Source organism: Balaenoptera physalus (genome assembly GCF_965194825.1).
Source record: "Balaenoptera physalus genome assembly, chromosome: X".
Taxonomy (NCBI): Eukaryota; Metazoa; Chordata; class Mammalia; order Artiodactyla; family Balaenopteridae; genus Balaenoptera; species Balaenoptera physalus.
The window spans coordinates 27979796-28004977 of NC_138903.1; the positions used below are offsets into that span (position 1 = coordinate 27979796).

Consider the following 25182-nt stretch of genomic DNA (forward strand, 5'->3'; position numbering starts at 1 on the left):
GAGAGCAGCCAGAGACAATACATGAATGAATGGGTGTGGCTGTGCTCCAGTAAGGCCTTACTTTATGGACCCTGAATTTGAATATCATAATTATCATATCACAGAATATTCTTATTTTTATTTAAAAATGGCTGACAAGATTCTTAGCTCATGGGAGTTCAAAGGATGTAACTGGATTTATTGTGGTAATCGTTTCGTAATATGCAAATAGCAAATCATGTTGTACACGTGAAACACGTTATATGCAGATTACACCTCCATGAAAGAAACAGGTGGCAGGCTAGATTTGGCCAGTGAGTCATCATTTGCCAATCCCTGAGCTAGAGGAATGGCGTAGACAGTAGGCGCTCATGAAGCTACCATTCCAGTGCATGAATTTACAGAATTTGATGTCATGGGACCCTAGAGCTTGTAAGAGGATAAAGAAGACCCCCTTCCTAGCTCCAGAAGGGTCAAGAGGGCATGTAGAAAAGGAAGGGAAAAAAATGGGAAAAAGAAGATTCATAATTTCTTTTGAAGCTTAGTACCAACAAGAAAATCAAACACGGCAAAATAAAGCAGTAGTTTAATATTCACTGTGTGATATTTTCCATTTAGAAAACTTCATAAGTAATCATTACACAAAGAAAACACAATTGCAATTTGCTACTGTTTTAATCTTTATAAAGAATATATTTTTAAATGATCTGGTACAGGATAGGGGAGATAGATATAAACATATCTTAAAGACTGTTTGAACCTGTCTTTATACCCAAATAGAGCAGCCTTCCACAGTCCATTTCCCTCCAGGAGAAACAACTTGGAGGAATTTACTTGGGTGACAAACATATTCTTAACTCCTTCCCCTGAAACCTTTGGCTTTCAGTTTTGCCATGGTGTACATTCTTATTTGGTTTGTCTTTTTTCTTTTCTATATTCCCTTAAATGAATCTCTTTTCTGATCATTTTTATTTTTGCTTTGTTGCTCTACAACCCTTGCTTTGAAGTCATTATAGCTCCTCTCCCCACATTCCTTCACGTGTAATATTATGAGATTTCCTCTTAATCCATACCTGACCTCCAGCCAACCTTTACTTATCTAGCTCTCGACAACCCCTTCCTGCGCATTGTCAGAATAAGTGAATAATTGTTGCTTAGGATTTGAGTAGTTGAGAAAGAGGAACAGAAGCATCCTTTCTATGGGTTCACGTTACTATACTGAGAAATATGGAGACTCGGAGTGCTGATTTCAGGAGTGCTGACTTCAGTTGACACCAACTGTAAAAGGCTGTTAATGACTATATCCCTGGCTTTTGAGGTCTCCAGGTTCTTCTCTCTAGAGACTTGAATACTAATTTGGTCCACACTTGTCATGATGAGTTCAGATGCCAGAATCTGGGTAGGAGAACTGTCGTGAAGCACAGTGTCCATAATGTACTGCTTGTATAACTCTACCACCTTCTGCTCCAGGTATTCGTTCAGCACTGCATTCGAAATAGGCTTCTGCATTTGCAGGCTGCTTTTCTCTTTGATGCTGGTTATTCTCCAGTAGGATGAATACCGCTGGATAGGTTTGGGTGGGAAGTCGCTGGGCTGAGTGGAAATGGAATCCTCCATGGACAAAGGAATCTCAGACGATTTCAGCAAAGGGCCATGTTCAAAACTGCTCTCAGAGGGAAAATCTGTTGTCACTGAATTAATGGCCATCACCTGGCCCCCTGCAATATGTAAGTCATTGTAATTCTTGCAGATACTCTTGCAGGAAGGTGGAACCAAGTAGGTCTCTCTGCCGGGGTCTCTATATAGTTCAACTGCGGCCAAGTTTGGGCTTTCAAACACGGGATTGGGGTTTGTCTGCACCACTGTGATTCTCGGATTTCTACTGTGTTGGCTCTCTCTTGAATGCACTGAAGAAATAAACTTGCCTGAGGATTTGCATCTCACATAGAGACTTCGGACTTGTGTTTCATCCACGGAGGAGTAGGAAAGAGTAGCAGCAGCTGTGGCTTCTCTCTCCTCTTCCTTTTCCTCAGTCACCTGCTCATTATAAGATGTACAGCTCCACTGGATGTCACTCCGGTAAGCAAGTCCACTGAGATACCCTTCTGACAGCATTCTGGAAAGGGAGTTAGTAACAATGGGGGAAAAGAAGACTGGAGTTTTATAAATTGACAGTTGTTCTATCAAAAAAATAAAGGACAATAAATAAGTTCATTTCATTCATTCCCCAAGCTAGTACTCATTCTGTGCCTGCTGTGCGCCAGGGCCATGGCATGTGTTGGAAGTATAAAGATGAAATGGGCACAGTTCCACCCTTCAAGAAGTTTCTCATTAACAACCTGGGGGCGAAGGAGGAGAAATGACAGGATATGTTTCAGAGAAGGTGACATTTCAACTAAACTGAAGGCTAGGAGTTCCATCCCTAGGCACAGAGTTATAAGAGAATGTGGTGACATGGCCTGTTTGGCATATATAAGACACAGCATAAGCAGAAAGGACTGGGGAAATAGGCTGGAATTGGGTCTTGAAGGGCCTTGGGAGTCGGGCAAGGGCATTTGCCTTCTGCCCCGAAGGAAATGGAGAGTGATTGAGAAGCTGCAAACTGGGGAAGCAGCATAGCTAGTGGTTTATGAAAAAATGAGGAAATTTATGGCAGAGTCTACTGAAAATAAAAGCTATATCTTATTTATCTTTGTAGTTTATCCCTGGGAGCTAGCACAGTTGTCTGCATTTAGGAGGGAATCAAAAGATACTTAACTTGAATTAAATAATTAACAGCAGCAGCATGGTATGAAATTAATTCACCATCAACCCGTCATGAAGGACCATGAAGCCTCGTCTACCTTTGCTGCCCAGGATGGCTTTCTTGCTGTATCCCTCCCAGTTTTTACGATATGTCCTGGAAATGTCCCTGTGTCCGACTGACGTTTTTACCTCTACCCTAGTTACTAAGGAGCTTTCCTGACTGTGAGCTTTTCCGCCACCTGTGCCACCCCTCCATCTTCAGCAGTTGTCACTGGATTCTGGGGTGGCTAGAATAGGCTAGAAGCCAGCAGCTGCATTTTCTAAAAAAGGGATGTGCTGGTACGCCTGGCAATGGAGCAGTAGACGAAAGCAAAGAGAACTGGTCCTCTTCGGCCCCGAGGGCTGGGCTTCGAAAACAGACCCATCAACTTGAGTCTGAAATTGACAAGTCAAATTAGAAAAGGATTACTTTAATCCTAAGGATCCTCTTTTTTTTTAAATTTTAGCCTCTCTTTTGTAGTCATGTAGTTATTTCCCAAGTAAACTTTTTCATTGTATAAAGTTAATATTATTAATGCAGTATAATTAGTATAATTGTTTCGATTGTGTAAGGGTAATATTTTCAGTGTTTCTTTCTTTTTGGGGAACTATTCCAAGATATATTGAGCAAATTTATCAATTATTTAAATGTTTACTCCATTCCAGGCACTGTCACATACCATGAAGATACAAAGTTAAAGGTCTTCAACAAATCCGTGAAGTAATTTTTGTATGCTGGACACACTTATAAGGGTAAGAAAATGTTCTTTCCTGAAAAAGCTTTTTAAATGCGGTTCTGCTCTCAACAAACTGAACATCCAGGCGAAAAGGCAAATCTTCTATACATGAGAAAATAGTTAACAGAGCAAGAAATTTTATCATAAAGGCTTACTAGTGATAGTTACTTCACGACCCTCCTGCTCCACCCCACCCCAGCTGCCAGTAGGGCCTTCCACCTTCAAGACCTCAGAATGTCATTGTGGAAAACCAGAGCAAAAACACAACTCTCTACTTTTGAGTTGCCAAATAGGCTTCAGAACCTCTTGGCAGAAATCATAGTTTTAGAGAAGTGGCTTTTGAGATACCATAACCGAGCTTTTAAACTTCAGAATCCAGAACCCTAAATGACTTAGGGCATAATATTGACATATCAACAATAGACTCAATGGATGGAATCCCTGTGGAGGGAAAGAGTACCGCTCCAGATGGATCTGGGGAGCCCAGAGTAGAAGAGACCTGTGCCCTACCTCCCACGTAGAACCTGAGGAAGCAGGAAGTCTCTCTTCTCTCCTGCCCAGCATGGAATGCCTGGGTGGACAGGCCTGAGGCTGCCTCATGAAGTCTGCTCACGTACCAGCATGCTGCCCAGAGCCTGCAAACCTGGAGAAGACCTCGACTGCAGATGGGAAGATTGCAGACATGATGTTTATAGACTGTTAACCAGGGGCCAGGAGAGTGACAAGTCACCATGAATGCCAATGTGACTACATGACGACAGCCAGAAATGCCGACTCCACACACCACACACACATCCCCAGCTGACCCTATGGCTTTATGGAAGCAAGCTGGAACTTAGAGGCAAACCCAAGCTGGAGGGACCCCTGAAGTGGCTGAGGAGAGCCTGCTTAACAGTGATTACTCAGAATGTGAGCTCAAAAGCAAGATCACATTGAGGTAGAGAAAAGCAAAGATTTCCAGGAAAAATAACAGATTAGGCGTATATCTGTATTTTTTCTTCCCCCAAACTTCACTAAAGCAACATTAAATGATTTTTTAAAATATAATACACAAGAAAAAGGAGAACAAGAGAAGAGACTAGAGCAGTTACATTTTAGAAGCTGGAAAGCAGTAGGCCTGGGTGAATGACTTCAAGAAGCAAATGAAAAATCTCAAAGCAGTGCAGTCCAACAGAACTTTCCGGGATGGTAGAATGATCTATATATGTGCTGTCCAAAATATTAATAGCCACATGTGGCTATTAAGCACTTGAAATGTGGCCAATGAAACTGAATGTCATTAATTAATGAATTAACTTTATTTAATTTAAATTATTAAAAAATACCACATGGCTAAGATACTGGACAGCACAGACTTAGAAGATAGTGAAGGTGATAATGCAGAATCACTCTTGAGAATCACCCTTGTTCCCATTCAGTCGTTATCCCAAATCGCCTACTGTTTATCATATTTCTTTTCATATTAAAAAATCAGCCCTAGTGGATTCTTCTCTCACTTTATGTGGATGATGTTTATGACTCCTCTGGGTAATCTCCACTCCTTCACCACAGTAAAGGAAGCCGGTCCAGGATTTTGTTTTGAGTATTGAATGAGCCCTTTGCCCCATTTGTCGTGGACTGAGAACTTTGTTGGTACCTTAATTCTGGTAGAATAAGAGACCTACCCTTCTCATGTGTGGAGCCCAAGGCAGACCAGTACAGTGGTAGGTCCCATGATGGAAAAGCAGAAAATAGGTCCTAATATCTAGGGATAGATACACCCATGCCTAAAGGAAAAGATTCCTACGAAAGAGGAGTGGGCGATAAGGTCAGGGAGGTAAGTTGAGACATGGAAGGCTGAGGACATTCAGTTTACCCTGAAGGCAGTACAAAACTCTGGAAGGTAACCAAACTTATTCAAGGCATGATGTGATCTGTCAGTAAAGGGCAAGAGGAATTGCAGCAGGATTGGAGTCAAGGACTTGAGTTAGGAGGCTGCTGGATTCATGCCCACCTGAGGTGATTGGGACAGGAACCCGGAGGAAAGTAGCAGGAAAGGAAGAGAAGGAATGAACTTGAGAGGCCATGACTCCTGGACTTGGTAGTGAAGGAGCGAGAGGAGTCAGAAGTAACCGAGTCTAGGCCTGCTGGCAAATGGCACCAGCACTGACCAAAACGGGGAGACCAGAAGGAGCCGGGAACAGAGCTGATGGGCTTAGTTTAGTTCCTCTTGAGTCTGACGTGAGTGCAAGCGTCTAACTGTGCATTGGAGATTCAGGCAGGGAGCTCATTAGAGGGGTGACTTAGAGTCAACAGTGAAACCATCTCCCAAGTGTGGGCTGTAGGATTTTCTGTCTGGGGGCTTGAGGAGCTTGTGAGTGTAATCATTTCTGTGGGGAACCTGCCTTGAACAGTACAAGGAGCAATGAGCCACAGGAGCTGCAGTGTCGATAGCTTTGTAGAGACTACAAGAGCTTCAAATGTGAACAGGTCACATTTTAAAAATCTACATTCAAAGGTAAAATTTAGTTGTTATTCAGCCTCATTAAGGCAAAAAAAAAAATTCTTGAACTGGTAGTCAAGAGACTAGAATTCTAGTTCTGACCTTGCCACTAGCTGTGGTTTTAGTGTAGTTAATGGCAGGTCTGTAACAGGGCTAGCATTTAGTACTAGCTACAACCCGGACACTAAGTGCTTTTTATGTACTGAATCAGTGGATCCCCACAAAAACTCAAAGATGTAGGTACTATTATTATCCTCATTTTATATGTGTCAAAATTAAGTAATATGTCCAAAGCCACCAAGCATTCAAATGCTGTCAGTCAGAAAACAGAGCCCACTGGAATTCCCTGGTGGTCCAGTGGTTAGGACTCCACGCCCCCATTGCAGGGGGCCCGGGTTCGATCCCTGGTCGGGGATCCCTGCAGGCCACGCACGTGGCCAAAAAAAGAAAGAAAAGAAAACAGCCCATGCTCGCATGTCATTTAACCTCTTAGAGACTCAACTTCTTATCTGTAAATGGAGAACGTGGGATTAAATTAAAGAGTCCCCTCAAACTTTAATATTGCATGGCGTTTTGACTATGTTAAGAGAAGAAACAAGTGAGGTGAGCATTACTCAGAATCAAAATCAGTTTCTGAAAGCTAGCAGCAGAGGGCAGCAGAGAGCATGCTAAAGCAGCTTTTGAAAGATTTTTCTCAAGCTGTGGAGAGAGTAATAATGTGTGAAACACACAAATTATACATGTTAACTCATTGATCTTTATGAAAACCCTTTAATGTACCACTAGAATAAAAATAGTACTAGAGGGCTTCCCCGGTGGCACAGTGGTTAAGAAGCCACCTGCCAGTGCAGGGGACACGGGTTCGAGCCCTGGTCCGGGAAGATCCCACATGCGGCGGAGCAAGTAAGCCCGTGCGCCACAACTACTGAGCCTGCACTCTACAGCTCATGAGCCACAACTACTGAAGCCTACGTGCCTAGAGCCTGTGCTCCACAACAAGAGAAGCCCGCGCACCACAACGAAGAGTAGCCCCTGCTTGCCGCAAACTAGAGAAAGCCCATGCGCAGCAACGAAGACCCAAGCAGCCAAAAACAAATAAATAAAATTAATTTTAAAAAATAGTACTACATATCATGGCATCTTAAAATTTTAAAATAGAGAAAGTTATTTGGGTTTATTTTGATTAATTGTTGGCATTTTCCTTAATAAATTTCATTGATTATAAAATTCTTAGAAGACCTCACTCTTCAAAGGTATTATAAAAGATATACTTCAAACAAACGTTAACGTATTTGGCTTAATTTTATCTGAGACAATAAAACTTAAGCCCATGGATTACTTCAGTTGTTCAAAGATATTTTATTGCTTGAATTTTTATTTCTCATCATAGAGAAGATGGAGACAGAGATAGAGATATATCTGGAATTCTCCATGACTGATTAAGTGTGAAGGAAAAGACTCTCAAGGACATTTGCAGATGAGATGTTCTAGGCAAATTTAGCCTCCGTTAATCATCACCAGACAGGGGAATACCGAACTTAACCTGATGTGCAAATTCACAACTTAGAAATATGTGCTGAAGTCCAGCACCTTGTTAAATCATTTACTTGGATTTCAGAAAACTGTTGTTATAACTCTGTACATAGAAATACTTTTTTTTCTAAATAAATATTTTTTAATAAAATACCACAGCAAATAAACCACTGAAGTAGAAACCCCACAGGATTTTTTAAACTTTTGTAGTCCTTTATCATTTTCAAGGGACTTTTTGAAGAAATGGCTTAACAAGACAAGTCCTTAAAACAATACAAAAGTATGAAGTGCAAATATTTTAAAGAGTAACATCACTTAACAGTACTCAACAGTGGAAAGCATACCTTTAGACTTAGAAAAAAATGCTCTTGGCCCTAAGGTTAAGTTTGGACTCTATTTTCTAACTTTGAGAGGCTATTATTCCCAAATGTTGTTTGTCTTTCTGATAAAAGGCTAATAAGGCAGAAGAGCTTGTTCTGTTTTGGATTCTTCCCCCCACTTCTTTTTTCAAATGAGTGAAGAAATAAGCAGCTCTCATTTAAAAAATAAAAAAGGGAAGAAAGAAAAAGGAAAAACAATCTGTGGCTGCCCCAAATTGGGGCCTTGGATACAAGATCTGGGCCTTTGGGGTCAAGTCACTGGCCTGTAGAGGCTCAGAGCCCTGCCAAGGTCAGGTGTGCATCTCTGGGGAGGAGGAGGTGAGAGGCACGAGGAGCCGCCACGCCATCGAGATTCTCTGCTGATTCTCCATGTGAGGGCCGGTCAGCTGATGGAACTGACCAAGAGCAACAAGATCCCCAAAACTGTCCATTTCAAGACCCTACAAATAAGTGAAAAAGCTAGAGGACACCTCCAGGAAGAGCTTGACTACCCAGTCCCTTCTGAGCCATAATCCCAAGGGGCAAGGATGATCCAATAGCTTTCCAGAGGTGCTTGAAAAAAAGCTTTGGTTCCATTCAGCTGGTCATTCCTGGTAGAGCCCCTCTAAGTGTGTAGACTTCATGGCCAGCTGACCGTCACCACTGGAGTTGTGTTGTGTCAGTAGTCTGGGAGAAAACCAGTAGTTGACGATGCTGGAGACTACTAATATAGACATACTTTTAATTTACACTGAAACAACACAAGCATGGATTCAAAGAGAAAAACTAAAGAGGGAAAAAATTTATAAGAGGGGATGTTTGGAAAAACCTAATTTAGGGATCAGCAAACTTTTTCTATAAATGGCCAAATATTTAATATTTTAGGTTTCTATCACAACTACTCAACTCTGCCATCATAGCAGGAAAGCAGCCACAGACAATATGTAAACAAATGGGTATGGCTGTGTTCCAATAAAACTTTATGTACAAAAACAGGCAAAGGGCCAGTTTGACCTATAGGCTATGGCTTGCCTATCCTTGACCTAAGTCAAAAAGCAGATGCAGTAATTGAGATAGGGCACAATAATAATAGCAACTGTGTTGGGTGCTTTCCAGACATTACCCCCAATCTTCCAACAACACTGCACTGTTAGATGTTATCATAATCCGGGTTTTCCAAATGAGAAAACTGAGATTAAGATAGTACAAATGACCTTCCCAAGGTCACAAAGCAAATAAGTAGTAGAGGGAAGATTCAAGTCCAAATTTACTAACCGCAAAGTGTGTGATCTGTTCTTAAACATATCACCCTACTGCCTAGTTGAGAGCAGTTAATATCACACAATCATGACAAGCAATTAGTCCTTCCAGGAAAAGGGTACCCGCCCTGACTCCATTTTAATAACAACCCTTGCCGAATAAAGGAAGGAAGGTGCAGTGAAGTACAGAAAGAAGAGCTCCAAGAAGACAGCCAGTGCCCACCCCACAGGGCTACACACATGTCCCAATTGTGTATCAATGTTCATATGTCTTTGAGATACACAAATAATTTATCCTCTGCTCTTTTCATCTAACCATATAAACAGTTTCCTTAACCATTCCCACCGCTATAGCCTGGCGTCATCTTGCCCTTAATTTTTCAACCACAGAGTAATTTAATATTACAGATGCCCTGTTTAAATATCAGCAGCTCCCCATTACCTCCAGGATAAAGTCCACACACGTTAGGCCCTCATGATACGTGGTTCTTATCTGCCTTCTTCATCTTACCTCTGCCTGTTCCCACAAGACCCAGGACCCCAGCCATGCTGAACTGCTCCCAGCTCTCCCAAATCCCATGCCCATCCCAGGCATTTGTGCCTTTCTTCTTCTGTCCTGAGAGCCCTGGTTCCTTATCCATCCCCCGTTCCACCACCACCCTTCAAGTCTCATATCTCAACCTTTCAGAGCCCCTGGCCATCCGTTCAGAATCCTGGTCCCTAAATTAGAGAGAAATGCTAAATTCTTCTCTCCCCTACCCCAATATATTTATCAGAATTGCATAGAACCTTAGCAAAATCCAGTTGCTACCTTAAACAGTGAAATAAATCATTGGGACAGTCCTTTGAATGAAGGAGTAACTGGTAATAGCAAAAGAAAAGCAAAAGAATGAGGATTGGCAGGGAGGGCGGGGGGGCGGGGGCGTGCGTTGCGGGTGATAAGGTGGCAAAACAGATCCTGTCTCTGGAAGGACAGTTCGCAGGCATGCAAACCAGGACTTCTGCGAAGCTGGTTGAGACAGTGCAGAGAAGACCTCCGCTGCGGCTCAAAAATGGAGACAGTGGGATGGGGCTGCCTCAGAGCATCACGGGATGTAACCTCACAGAAATAAGGACAGGAAAACGTTATCTGCTGTTTCATAGACAATCTATAGCCTAGCTAGTTGGGGAGCAGCTTGGTTCCCACCTGTCAGCATGTCTGCTCATATAGACCTGCCTTTTAACAGAAAATAGTACATCTACAGACACATCTTATGTTAGCAAATAATTTCTCATAGTAGACATTGAGGTTTTTCTTGCTTTTTTAATGTGTGCAATCACTGCATGTGCCTGCAGGAATGTTTCCTCAGGCCAGATTTGGAGAAGCCGAATTACTAGATCACATCTATTGCAAATTGCCTTTCAAGTAGCTTGGGCCAATTTATTTTCTCACCATCAATGTCTGAGATTAACTGTTTCCACTGATATTCTTCAACACGCTATTTGTTTTTCATTTTCCAATCAGATGAGCACATTTATTTTTGCCTCAAATTTGAGGGTGAAAAAAACTGTCTTGTTAAGATTATATGTAGGTGATATACCAGAAATGTTATTTTTAATACCGCCCCATCCTCAAAATACTCTATTTCATCTCTTCATCTCTTTATTTCCCCTATAATCTAAATTCTAGATCCTTTAATTCCAATCTATGTTTTTTAAAGATCTTCTTGATTTGGGAGACTTGCAAATAAACCACTGAAGGGTTATCATTGAAAAACTTGAATATTACTTTGCTCATAATCTAGTTATGATACTGTAACCAAATCCATATTACCTTGGGTTTTTTTTTCCTTTTGGCGAACAATACAAGAACTTTACCCAAAACAAAGAGTTTCTTTAGGAAGGATCTCACTATATGAAAAAGCATCTGCATTTTCCTGACCCTTACCTTTGAAAGTACGTGTTCTTTAGAGCTGGAAATAACCATTCACTTAATCATATACCTTGGATTATATCCCTATTATTTCATATTTTATGGCATTTGTTGATAGATGCTCTAAAGTATCACTTACTTTGTATTTCAATTCCTGTTACAAAACATATAATTTGGGATTATCGATTCTTCTGTCAAATATGAAATGATTCTTACTTAATGAGTTAACTCCTGAAAGTCTAATTTGATGAATAATATAATATAATCGTAAGTCAAAAGGCCTCCATTTTCCATATTAACATCAACAAGTAAATAATTTTCTGTTCAGTTCTACTTAGATCCTTATGACTAAAGGTAGCAGCTACTTCCAAGGGCTTTATCTGGATATGAATTTCCTTATTTCAGAAAATGTAAATTTTGGTGCAGACATATTAGTAAATGTATTTTTATCATAGTTTGGATTTTTCTTCATATTCTGTCTTTACGTCTTACAAACAGAAAAGTTAAAGCTTATGATCACTTTTTTGAATTACTCTTAAAGTATTTTGACACAAAATGAGGACTAAAAAAATAAGAAAAATGATCATGATACAGTTGATTGATTTTAAATTTCCTTGGTGGTGTAATTCTTAATCATTGTTAATTATGTTGTTAATTATGGCTATCACCATTAACATTTACTTCATTGTGGGTGGTATATCAGACAAATGCAATGCAAGATACTTGATTGGATCCTGAATTAAAAAAAAAAACTCTCTAAAAGACATATGGATAATTGGAGAAATTTGAATATGGGTCATATATTAGATAATAGTATTGTATTAATGTTAAATTTCCTTAGCATTATAATCATGTAGAAGACTGCTCTTTTTCTTAGGAGATACAGGGTCAAGAATTTGAAGGTGATGTATCCTAAAGTCAACAATATACTTTCAAACAGTTCAGGGGAAAAAAAAACCAAACCTGTGTGTATGTGTGTTTACATATATATACAGAGAGAGAGACATAGCAAGAGAAAAAAATTAATGTGGCAAAATGCTACAACTGATGAATCTACATAGTAAAAACGTGTGTGCATTGTATTGATACTCTTCTTTCCATTTTTATATAGGTTTGAAACTTTGCAAAACAAAAATTGGAGGGAAAGTAACTATAGTTAGTTAATGAAGGCAAATTTACCTTCTTTCATGTTTATGAAGAGTTCAGAGGGACAGTATCTTATATAACTAAGATAATCATTAGGTCTGTGTTTGGAAATGTTTCAGTAACTTGAAATAACTATTGAAAACATCACTTTGCTCTGAGATAATAAAATTAGTGCACGTTTGTATATCCCCCAAATTACCATTATAATATGAATGTTTTACACAAATTTCAAATACTCTGCACTCCTCCCAGAAGCTTCTCAAATTCAGAAACACGATCTTCTTACACTGACCTACACAAGAAATGGTGTAAAAATATCAATATGAATATTCTGGCCAAACCAGGTTTATATTCAAGTACAAATAGATGTGCACACACACAAAAAAGAATGGTTGAGCATGTCTAAAGATAATTCAAACAAAAGCCCACCTGTGCGTGTACTGTCTTTAGTACCAACAGGGAGACTTTCCCCAAATCACCCAGATGGCAATTTGAAAAGCATCATCACTGTAGATCACGTTTACTTTGAGTATGTCCTGCCACGCTGAAAAACACTTATCACAAGCTCGCCCAATGAATAATTGAGAGTTAAATCCAATTGGAACTTATTGTGATTGTATTCATCTCTAAAACTACATCACTGTGACCGAATTTGAGTGGTGCTGTCCCTGCAAAATTCTGCCTAGGTTTTTAGGCCTTCTTTAAAAAACGCAGATGCTAAACCTGTGTAGCAATTAGTGAACGGGGACTGAATAAATTACACAACAAATATCTGATCAGACCAGTCAAAATTCTTCAGTAAAAAAAAAAAAATTTTTAGAGATGTCCAAAGTGTGAACATGAGGTAAGAGAAGGGGAGTGTTGGACTTCATTTCTCTTTATTGTCTAACTCCATTGAATGCTTGCTTACATGCCCACTCACCTCTGATCTGGTAAATGAGAAAACCATTTTAGATGTCATGAGATTGGATCTGAGTTCTGATGACAAAGGACGAAGAAAGGGTAGGAAGAGAAATGACAGAAAAAGTTCACAGCCATAGGGTCTCTTGCCTCCTTTGCTTACCTTCACTAACCAGTCTGTGCCTTTGGTCCTGCAGAAACACCACGATTGACCATATAGAGATGAACAGGCCAGCCAGTGCTTTTGCCAGAAATGTTCGCAAGCCTTTGGTGAGTCTACTTTTCACTGATAAGACCAAGAAACTAAGCTGCTCGTTGCACTTGCCATTCTTTTTATAACTGATCCTATGGAAAAAGTTGTTTTTGCTCAAGTCTGACTTGTGCTCAAGAAGTGTGGGAAGTCCCAAGAAGGGGGGAGGCAATAACTGACAAACCCACATCGAGCCGCAGAATAGTGTTTCTTCCCCTTTTTCGAAAAATGAAACCTATCTATGAAAGTGCCTCTGGTTAAAATAGTTTATTGCTACACATTATGTAAGAACCCTGTCGACATAAATTTATTCCTCTAACAAGAAATTCTCTAGGACCCCTCTCCCAAAAGAGAGCCAAGTCAGAGATGATTTAGCAAATTCCCTGTTTCATCATTAACCTATAATGTTTAAGAAGTATTATTTCTCAGCTGTACTCATAATTTTTAAAAATGCAAATGAAAACAGTTTTCTCTCTCAAATTAACCAAGGTAAAAAAATTCAATAGTACACTGAGTGGGCAAGGTTGTGGGGAAGCAGGCACTCTGATACACTATTGGTGAGATTATAAACATTTTCAAAAGGTAATTTTCCAGTGTCTGTTAAAGTTTTTTTTCCCCAAATTTTAAATATTCATACCTTTTGACCCAGCAATACCATTTCTAAAATTTATCCATGGGATATATTTGCACCTGTACACGAAGACATGTGAAAAGATATTTGTTGCAGCATTAATTAAGAAACACCTAGGAAAAATATATAAATAGGATATCAGCTAAATACCTGAGAGTATATCCCTACTGTAGAAAATTAGGTAGCTGTTAGAGTGCGGTGGCTTTGTGTCTAATAATAGGAAAAGATCTCCAAGATACATTGTTTAGGAAGAACATGTAAGACCTAATATGCTCCAATTTGTATTTTTAAAGGATTATATATATTTTTTGCTAATGCATAGAATATTTCTATAGGGATATACAAGAAACTAGAAACAAGCAATTGCCTTTTGAGAATGAGTCTTAATTTTCACAACATATCCTTTTGAAATTTGTACTGTGTATATGTATGACTTTTCCATTTTGAAAGATAGTATTTTTTTTTGGCTGTGTTTGGTCTTCGTTTCTGTGCGAGGGCTTTCTCTAGTTGCGGCGAGCGGGGGCCACTCTTCATCGCGCTGCGCGGGCCTCTCACTATGGCGGCCTCTCTTGTTGCGGAGCACAGGCTCCAGACGCGCAGGCTCAGTAGTTGTGGCTCACGGGCCTAGTTGCTCCACGGCATGTGGGATCTTCCCAGACCAGGGCTCGAACCCGTGTCCCCTGCATTGGCAGGCAGATTCTCAACCACTGCGCCACCAGGGAAGCCCCCAAAAGATAGTATTTTTAAGTCATATTTAATTTTATTTGATCTTACAGTCCAAATGAATTATAATCTATATCTTCACTGGAGTTCAGAGAAGTCTGTCTACAGATGGGTCAGTTATTTTTGCCCAAAAGCAGAAAAATGTTTAGAGTTCTTAAAATAATTTAGCTAGTTTACCCTGATGGCTTCAATTAAACCAACAAAGAATAATCCTGCCCCAAATAATATCTGCTCCTGTTGCCTGTTTCTACCTAACTCTAATCAAAGCTAAGTTCCAGACTCTGAATATGTAAACATTTCCACTTGATGGGTTTCTTTTGTTTACCTTTGATCTATGACTTATCTTGAAAAGTTATACCTTTAAAAGTGTACTGACTTTTTATTTCGGTTAGAGTCTTTTTTAATTTTCTGCATTATTTCATGGAACATTACTTAGATCCAGTTGAAAAGGCAGGTTCCCACATATAAGCCGTAACACAGACAGTTTCTCAATTAGTCCCAAATCTGACTTGACCTGCTAACACTAGAAGGACCAGACTTAACGGCCCCAGGGGCAGGTTCATTTGCAGTGTAATCCTATAAAATCAGGCCCAGGGATGTCTCCAGGCTTTTGTAGCCTATCAAGAACTTAGCTGTGAGCAAGAGGTTATAGCAACTTCAGTGCTAGATATTGTTTCATTTCATTCTAGTGTAGGTTCAACCACAACCAGATATCCTGTGGATATCCTAGGGTGGGTTTTACCTACCTCTGGAAACACTTTCTGATGGGATCCCTATGAGCTCACCTGCAGTGCCATGCCATAACCACTATGGGGTGATTCTGTCTGCTCTAGGTTGAGTTGTCACATTTATTGTTTTATTCAAATACAGTACGCAGAACTTTTATTATAGTCACTCTTGATTTTGTCTCTTAAGTTACTCATTTTATGGAAATCATCCTTTTCAGCAAATATTTTCTGTAATCAAAAAGTTGGCACTATGTCAAGTTTGCTCTTTTGATAAGACTTGAGCTTCTGAAATTGGCTTTAAACTGCTTTCTCTTTGGTGACTCTAATAAAGCAGAATTACATCCTTTGTAGCTGAAATCTTAAAATACGATTTTCTATCAATCTGCTGGATGGCTTATGCCTCTAAATGGATATTATTCCTATTATTCAATTACCTCTCCGGGTGTCAAAACCTCCTCCAAGCTATTTCCATTATGATGTCATCTATACTTAGCTCACCCCAAATCCTCATGATTTCAGCCCCCCCCCAGTCCTCCCTGTACTCACTTCCAAGTGCTCTTCCCAGCACTCTCAAATTCCTCAACAGTTTGTCTTTCTGTCACATTCTACTTGCCAATTGCCAGTTCCAGGTAAAACCCATTATTGCCTTTCCCATAACTAGAGAAATGTATGTCTGTATATATTAAATATATATGTGTGTGTATATATGCACATACACACAACTGATCAGTTCCCAAATTTATTCCATCAAACCTCAACTCTTTCAGCATAAATTCTTTGTCTTCCTGAAGTGTGCTCTCCAGCCACTTACAATACAGTTTTCTCTCTCAATATCAAATGACCCAACTGAACCTACTTTCTCAAAGTTCCCAAGGCCCCTTAGTCATCAAATCTAATGACCTTTATCTCAGGCTATAACCTCTTTGACATTTCTATAGTATTTGACACGGTTCAATAATCTTTTTTAATAGTTTGTTTTTAAAAAATTCATCCACATGATAGTAATTGTAAGTGGTACAAAAAAGTGTACAGTGAAACTTAAACCTCTCTCATCATCTGATCTCCAGCTCTCGGGACCCTCCCCAGAGGCAATTATGATTTTCAGTTTCATCAATTCAACAATTACACGTGTCCTCTTTTGTATACAAGTGACAGGATACTATGTATGCCATTTTGTCACTTGTCTTTTTTGTATACATTTTTCAATGTCAGTGCATGCAGATTGACCTCATCCTTTTTACTTATTTACTTATTTGTTTGTTTATTTATTTGTGGCTGCGTTGGGTCTTTGTTGCTGCGCCTGGGCTTTTTCTTGTTGCGGCGAGCGGGGGCTACTCTTCGTTGCGATGCGCGGGCTTCTCATTGCGGTGGCTTCTCTTGTTGCCGAGCACGGGCTCTAGGCGCGTGGGCTTCAGTAGTTGTGGCATGCAGGCTCAGTAGCTGTGGCTCACAGGCTGTAGAGCATAGGCTCAGTGGTTGTGGCACATGGGCTTGGTTGCTCCGCGGCATGTGGGATCATCCCGGACCAGGGCTCGAACTCGTGTCCCCTGCATTAAGCAGGCAGATTCTTAACCACTGCGCCACCAGGGGAGTCCTGACCTCATCCTTTTTAATAACTACATAGAGTTCCAGTGCATTGCTGTTCCAATAATAATGTATTTGCTCAGCTCTTTATTGATGCCACCCCTCTTTTAGGAAGGTCTCCCTACTACCACGCAGTGGATGTGGTGTCATTGCACACTGCTAATTATTCTACCTCCTCACTTTCTCCTTTCGAGGTTCTTTGGTTTCCTATCAACCATCTATTTCCTAGAACTGAAATTCTTGCTTTTTTATTCCCCCCAGTGTCTTACCTTGGTAAACTCATCACTTGCCACACCTTCTATTATCTTCTTTGGATGACCTGGGAATCTGTATTTCCAATTCCAATGTCTTTCTCCCATGACCTCCAGATTTTCATTTGTGGATCTTTGACTGCTTCACATAAATAAGGCCAAACCTTTAATCTTTTGACCTCAAAATTCATATTCTTACTTATCTTTATAGCATTACCCAAGCTCAGTCCTCGAAGTCCTTTCTAATTCCACCTTATTCCTGATCTCTACAATTAGTCAACAGTGCCTGCCAAGTCGATTCAGTAGGCCAGAGCAGTTTACATCTGAATTTGATCTGCGCTTCTAGGAAAAGTGAACAAAACAAAAGCCCTGGTGCCCTTATGATACTACATAATGGTATAAAGGTAAACTTTTTTCATAATAATGTATAACTTATAACATCTCTAAAAATGTAATTCTATTTTTCCATATTCATTTTTCACTGTTTATCTTGGGCATTTTTATAATCACTGTTTCCTGCAGACACAATTACAGTGTTATATATAAAGTTTTAGTCCATTGCTGCTGCAGAAGATTAATTTTAATTGATATTCTATAAAAATTAACATGAACATGTTAGAGTTTAGGAACATGTTACGTATTCCATAGGTAAAATTAATATGACATTTAAAAATTTCTGGTTATACTTCAGCGGGTCTAATTTATACCAAAGAAATCTATAAGGTAAGCTCCAGGGCAGTACTGCTTATCTTGAGGACGGGATGACAGATTATAATTGCTCTATTAAGTACAACATTCTGAATTCCTATGAAGCGCTAATGGCTTGTTACGCACTAGAGATTTTGTTATTTAGAATATAATTGATTGTAATGGATGCTGTTTGCTCTTGAATAACTCCCATTTTCCACCTCAGAGAGATTTTCATTTCGGTGTCAAATAATATGATTACTGCATTTGTTAAGTTTCTGAAGCATTTTGAAATTCTTTCAATTGAAAAATGATTCAGAATGGCAATATGATGTAAATTAAAGGGGCAAATTGAATTTAATGCCATATGTTTCATTTTTAAGGCCAAGTATTTAGCATAACTCATCCTTGCTGGCTCTTACCCTGTAGTTGGCATTAATCGGAGGTAGCAAGGCAAGTACCTGAATGCTTAAGAAATTAGCAATCCCATTAACTATTTTGGTTTGTGTTTTCTAATTGTCACTATTACTTGATCTTCTCTGCCTTAAAGATCTAGCAAAAATCTCTAACACCAAAACTGAAATCTCTATCGTTAACTCTAAAATAAATTTTCCTTGGAAACACTTTTGACAGAGAGTTCTGCTACAAGTTCTTGCTTCTTTTTGCCCATCTTTACACACTTCTGCCTGTCTTTCCTAGTTTATATATTTTTCTCTGTTAATTTCTTCCCTCTCCCCCCAGTCTGATGTCTAGGTCTTGGGACACAGAGACACTTCCTCCTCAAGTCAAGATAATGCTTCACTTCCTCTACCATAAATCGGTCTTGAAGAGAAAAAATGTTCTGTTCCTTAGTTGAGCAAGTGAGAATTTCCATTTTACTGATGTTGTTTGTTTACCTATTCTTTGAAGATCACACAAATGAGTATTTACATGAAGTCTTCTTCAGTCCCTTAATAATTTATTTCTGTTAGGACCAGGAGGCCAAAGACTCAACCAATTTTGTGGAGAATCTCAATTTTCATGCATTAGTTTTTATCCTAAACCCAACTCTATCTCATTATTTTTGGTCTGCTTTTCAGATTTTTAAAAGGAAAAGGTGAATCTTAGTGTTCCTTCTTATTCATGCCTCCCTAAAGGACTGAATTAGATGAAAAGGATATATTAAACCAATCGGTTAAAATTGGATTTTTTTGATAAGATATGGATTCCATTTTTCTTAGCATCCTTATGTCTGCATTTTTAGATAATCTGAACTATAATACAAAGAATGAGCAATAAAAGTTCAAATCCAAGGGATTCTGGGCTCCCCAAATGCATCTTTCTCCACCAGCCTGACTGATTTAGGACAGTGGCTCTGGAAGGCAAAGGTCCCAAGCTCTACAACCAGACTTCTAATGAAAATTTTAGTTTCTGTCACCAAGCAGTTATTAGAAGTTCATATAAGTCCTTCGTGAGAGCTAACTGAACAGCACTTAGATCCTGGCCCAAAGGTAACAGGGCCTAGAAAAATTAAACTTGCATAATCTTTGTGAGCTCTAATTCCACCAAATTGTGTAATTTGGTAGATTGCTGAAGGAAGAGTGACTATACACTGTGAAGCCAAGTAGAAGTTAGTAGCACCTCAGAGAAAGTTTCAGACTTTTAAAAATTGACATTCTCTTTGGAATGCTTCTTCTTAGTTTTTTTCATTTTCCCCTTGATTCTGTTTTTATTGTGCCATTATACTGACTCATGTTTATAAAGGCAGCCAGGGACACATGAGGCCTATGGAGGAGAAACTAGAACTTCAGCCCAAATAACATTATTTCACAAAGCAACAGGGAAGTGAAAATAGTGCCGTTGAACCCTTAAGTCTCCAGATTTGCTCCCTTAGTGGAAAGGCTTCTGGGGTAGAAATTTTCCATTTCTGTCTCCTACTGGCCACGTCAAGCTCTCCTTTGGTTCCTGTCCCCACAGAGTAATATTCAAGCAATGTGTATATTGGATTATAGATTCAAGAGTTAGCTTTGTTTAAGCAACTTCTATTTACAGGCACCATTTACAGCAACAAATGGTATTCTTTGTAACTCTTTCCCTTGCTCTTTAATTCCTAGGGATGAAAAGAAAGATGTTGGAGGCTAATGAAAAAAAAATCTTTCAAGATAAGTTTTAAACCTACAAGTCCCTCTACATTCACATTTAGTAGAAATCAATTAATTGGTTTTAAAGTTTAGAGAAGAGAGAAATCCTTTCTATCAACTTTCTTTGAGGAATTACTATGATGGTGTATGATGATGCAAGTTTTCTTTTGGGGGCTCATTATCAGAAATTCCCATCAAATGATGAGGTTAGATGAGACTCTAATCCAGTGGATTTAAGTGCTTAATTGCCCAGACATCATGTCAAATCAATTTATCGATCTCTTGGCTTTACTTTAAGGTCTTTTAAGGCAGTGCTTCTCAAACTTTGACATATATGGGAATCACCTGGGAATCTTGTTAAACTCCAGTTTCAGTAGGTCTAGGTTGGGGTCTGACATTCTCTATTTCTAACAACCTCCCAGCGGATGACAGTGCTGCTCAGATGCACAGGACCGCGCTTTGAGCAGCCAGGTTTTAAACTACCTGTGTTCTACATCTTAACGGGACGCTTTTTTTTAATAGGAAAAGTTTTGATTTGCAGCATGCCTACTATGTGTGCCGTACTGACTAGGTTTGATTTAGGTCATTTAATCTTCAAAATAACCCTACAGATTAAGTATAATTATTATTTTTAAAATATTTATTTGTTTGGCTGTGCCGGGTCTTAGTTGCGGCATGCGGGATCTTAGTTCCCCAACCAGCGATTGAACCCGGGCCCCCTACATTGGGAGTGTGGAGCCTTAACCACTGTGCCACCAGGGGAGTCCCTAATTATTTTTTAAAATAAGGAAAGTTTGGCTTTCAGAGAAGTTAATTCTTTTACCCAAGGTCATACAGCTAGTAGGTGCCCGGGATTTGGACCCAGGTTTTTCTGACTCCAAAGCCAGAACACAGTTCTTTATGAATTATACACTAGGTCCTGTGAAGAACACTTTGAGAGATGGGGAAGAGTTTCTACCCTTTAGAAGTCAACATTACAGTGGCAGAAATTGGACATATACATACAAAGATTAATGAGAGCTTTTAAGTGTTGTGCAGGTATCAGAGAAATTAGACTATTGGGTTAAATAGTAGTAAAATTGGAAAGGAACAAATTAAGCAACATATTTCTGTAAAAGTACTTGGGATTAACTCTCATTAATCTCTGTTGTGTTAAACTACAGAAATATTTCCAATAGAATTTTAAAGCTAGCACTGGCATGCTTAACGGATATAAAGCATATTACAAGAGTTTAGAAAAGGAAGCTCTTGGTCATGGAGAGGTGGAGGAATTGAGGATACTGTTAAAGAAAAGAGATAGGTCTTGGATACAGAATGAAGGCAAGGAACACAGTTCATTTAGGGAAAGGGTATGAACAAAGGTGGACGAACAGTGGTTTGTCATGGAGATCAAATCGACCTATTTGACTAGAGCAGAGAATTCCTAATTTAGAGACTGTATCAGTTACAATTGCTGCATAACAAACCATACTGAAACTTTGTGGTTTAAAACAACAACCATTTATTTAGTTCACAATTCCGTAGGAGGTTTCTACTGGTCTGGGCCAGGCAGGGCTGATGTCCTCTGGGATTACTCATGTGTCTGTGGTCAGTTGGAGAATCATATGGGGGCTGACTGTCCCCAGGTGGCCTTGCTAACATGTCCAGGGGCCGGCTAGGGCAGCGAAGGCAAATGGATCCTTGTCACTCATCATCAACAGGTAGACAAGTGACAAGAACACCAAAGCGGCAGGCCCCATTGAACCAGTGTTTCTCAAGACTCTGCTTGTGTAACATTTGCTAACATCCCATTGATCAAAGCATATCCCATTGATCAAAGCAAATCACATGGCCAACCCATATTCAGAAGATTCTACCTCTTGATAGAAGAAGAGGATTGTGGGCTTTCCAATGCTGCCACTTATAGATAACAGTGAAGAGGAAGTTGGAACTATTCTGAGAGTTGGGGTTGAAGAGGAGAGAGGGGTCTCCAAGGTCACTGCAAGGTCTCCAGTTACATGATTATGTAATTCAGTATTTAAACTTCTCATTTAAAAGATGTCTAAGGACTTCCCTGGTGGTGCAGTGGTTAAGAATCCGCCTGCCAATGCAGGGGACACGGGTTCAAGCCCTCGTCTGGGAGGATCCCACATGCTGCAGAGCAACTAAGCCCATGCGCCACAACTACTGAGCCTGTGCTCTAGAGCCCTCAAGCCACAACTACTGAAGCCCACACGCCGCAACTACTGAAGCCCACTCACCTAGAACCCGTGCTCTGCAACAAGAGAAGCCACCGCAATGAGAAGCCCGCGCACCGCAACGAAGAGTAGCCCCCGCTCGCCGCAACTAGAGAAAGCCCGCGTGCAGCAACAAAGACTTGATGCAGCCGAAAATAAATATAAATAAATAAATAAAGATGTCTATAAGCTAGCTGTTCATGGTTTAAAAATATATTAGTAGAGAGCTATAAAGGGAAAAGTTTCCTCCCCTAATCCCCTCATTTCCACTCCCCAGACGAACATAATGTTTTCACCTTGATGGTTATCTTTTCTGGACGGACTAAGTTTTCCTTAAAGGTTTTTGCAAATTTTTAGTGTGAGCCTTGTTGAAAACAAGTTACATTGAACAAATGTTCTGTATAAAATTATTAATATTTTTGCACCTTTTTAACATTGAGCTCGGGACAAATGATCACTACTGTTACCGAGCATTTATTACAAGCCAGGCATAAGCATTTAGCACATAAAAGCATTTAGCACATTTAAGCATTTAGCACATAAGGCTCGATCTCTGCCCCCACTCACTCATAGTTGAGGGATTTCTACATTTCTTTGACCAGGAAAAACAATGACTGATGCTGCAGACAGGAAATTACTATTGAATGCTGGCAGTGCTTTTCTTCCTGTTTTACCCAAAGATAAAAAGTAGGAATTTGAGGGTGTATTCTCTCAGGCAAGTTTCACTTCTCCACTGTGATTCCCATAAACCACTTTCTGATCAGCGCTCCAGGCTAATCCATTTGACTCCTTCTTGGATCTATTTGCCTTCTTACAATTCAGGAGGAAGTGAAATTGTTGTATTTACAAAGCTTTTATCCTAGGTCCAAGACAATCAAATCAAGAAAAACTGGTTCTTGCCAGTCCTCTGACTTAGGTCCCTCCAAACAAGTGGTCTGAGGAGTCAGCTGCCTATGCAGAATTCTCTCTCCCAACCCAAATGTACAAAGTACTTCCTACAAAACTGAAACTTGAGTGGCCTGGGAGAAAAGTCCCTCCATATAAGAGTAATACCTTGTCAAATAATTAACTATATTGTCTTTATTCCTTTAAAATTTAAAGTCATTTCTGCGTGCAGAATCTCATATGAATGGGTAATTTCCCAGGGGAAGTTTTAAAGTGCGTACGGCAAACTTCGTGGGTTGAATTTGTTGAGTAATGCCTTTGTTAGCAACTAACGCCTTAGCTAGTCTACCATCAAAAATGAGGAGGCTGGGAAGAGAATGGTGCAGTGTTTCCCAAAGTCTCATTTTAAGAATCATCGGAGATGCTTATTAAACAGATTTTCCAGCACTTTCCCCAGAGATTTGGTTCATTAGATCTAGGGAAGGACCCGGGACATTTAACAGCCATCTCAGATGGTACTTAGGATTAGGCGAATTTAGAAAACAGTACACTAGGGCAATAATTTTCAACCCCGGATGTACATTAGTAAAACCTGGGAAGTTTGAAAATATACATGCATATTCATGTCCAGGCTCCAAACTCAGAAATTCTGATTTAACTGAGCTGGGGTGGGGTCAGACATTGGTATTTTTTAAAAGTTCCTCAGATGATTCTGGTGTTCAGCTATTCTAGTGTTCCGAAATCATGATCCATAGCAGTACTCAAATTTTTTGTGTCAGGATCCCTTTATACACTGCAAAAGTATGGAGGCTGCCAAAGACCTTCTGTTTAGATGGGTTATATTGATATTTTACATAATAGAAATTAAAACTAAGAATAAACAAATAATAGACCCATTAAATAGTAATATAAATGACATAGTTTTGAAAAAAAATTATTTTCCGAAAATACTAATGAAAGAGTAGAATCATTTTCTGTTTTTACAAATCTCTTTAATGTTGCCTTATAGAAGACAACTAGATTCTGCATTTACTCTATTGGGATATGATTTTTGGTTGAAGATTTCAACTTGATGTATTTGAAGAAAATCCAGCCTCTCAGAAATAAGCAGTTGGAAAAGGAAGGAGTATTTTAATAGACTTTCCAGATAATTATGGATACCCTTCTTTGACATGACACCAAAACTCAACAAGTGATAATTTCTTAAAGGTTGTAATGTGGAATCTGAAACCATATCAATGAGCTTTTCATACTCTGTTACATTAAAATCCATTGGCCTATCTTGTACTTTGGGGTTATTTTTTTCATTTTTTTATTGAGGTATAATTGACATACGATATTATATTGGTTTCAGGCATACAACATAGTGATTTGACATTTGTATACATTGCGAAATAATCACCACAATAAGTCTGGTTGCCATCTGTCACCATACAAAGTTAATACAATATTATGACTATATTCCCCATTCTGTACTTTATGTCCTCATGACTTACCTACTTTATAACTGGAAGTTTGTATTTCTTAAAGTTGAAGTATAGTTGATTTAGAATATTGTGTTAGTTTCAGGTGTACAGCAAAGTGATTCAGTTGTACATATTTTTTTAGATTATTTTCCATTATAGGTTATTACAAGATACTGAATAGGGCTTCCCTGGTGGCGCAGTGGTTAAAAATCTGCCTACCAATGCAGGGGACACGGGCAGCTAAGCCCATGTGCCGCAACTACTGAGCCTGCACTCTAGAGCCCACAAGCCACAACTACTGAGGCCACGTGCCACAACTACTGAAGCCCGCACGCCTAGAGCCCGTGCTCCACACCAAGAGAAGCCACTGCGATAAGAAGCCAGCTCACCACAACGAAGAGTAGCCCCTGCTCGCTGCAACTAGAGAAAGCCCGCGCGCAGCAACGAAGACCCAATGTGGCCAAAAATAAATAAATAATGTAATCTCTCATCATTTCTTAAAAAAAAAAAAAGGTACTGAATATAGTTCCCTGTGCTATACAGTAAATCA

At 39.5% G+C, this 25182-nt stretch overlaps 1 protein-coding gene across 1 annotated transcript; it reads right to left on the minus strand.

Annotated features, from left to right (window-relative positions):
* Window positions 1-612: 612 nt before the first annotated feature.
* Window positions 613-13331, minus strand: TASL (TLR adaptor interacting with endolysosomal SLC15A4). The gene is made up of 2 exons (XM_082446638.1): window positions 13255-13331; window positions 613-2095 (listed from the first exon to the last, which is right to left on the minus strand). The coding sequence occupies exon 2, from the start codon at window positions 2092-2094 to the stop codon at window positions 1177-1179; it is 918 nt and encodes a 305-aa protein (XP_082302764.1). The 5' UTR covers window position 2095; window positions 13255-13331; the 3' UTR covers window positions 613-1176.
* Window positions 13332-25182: the final 11851 nt, after the last annotated feature.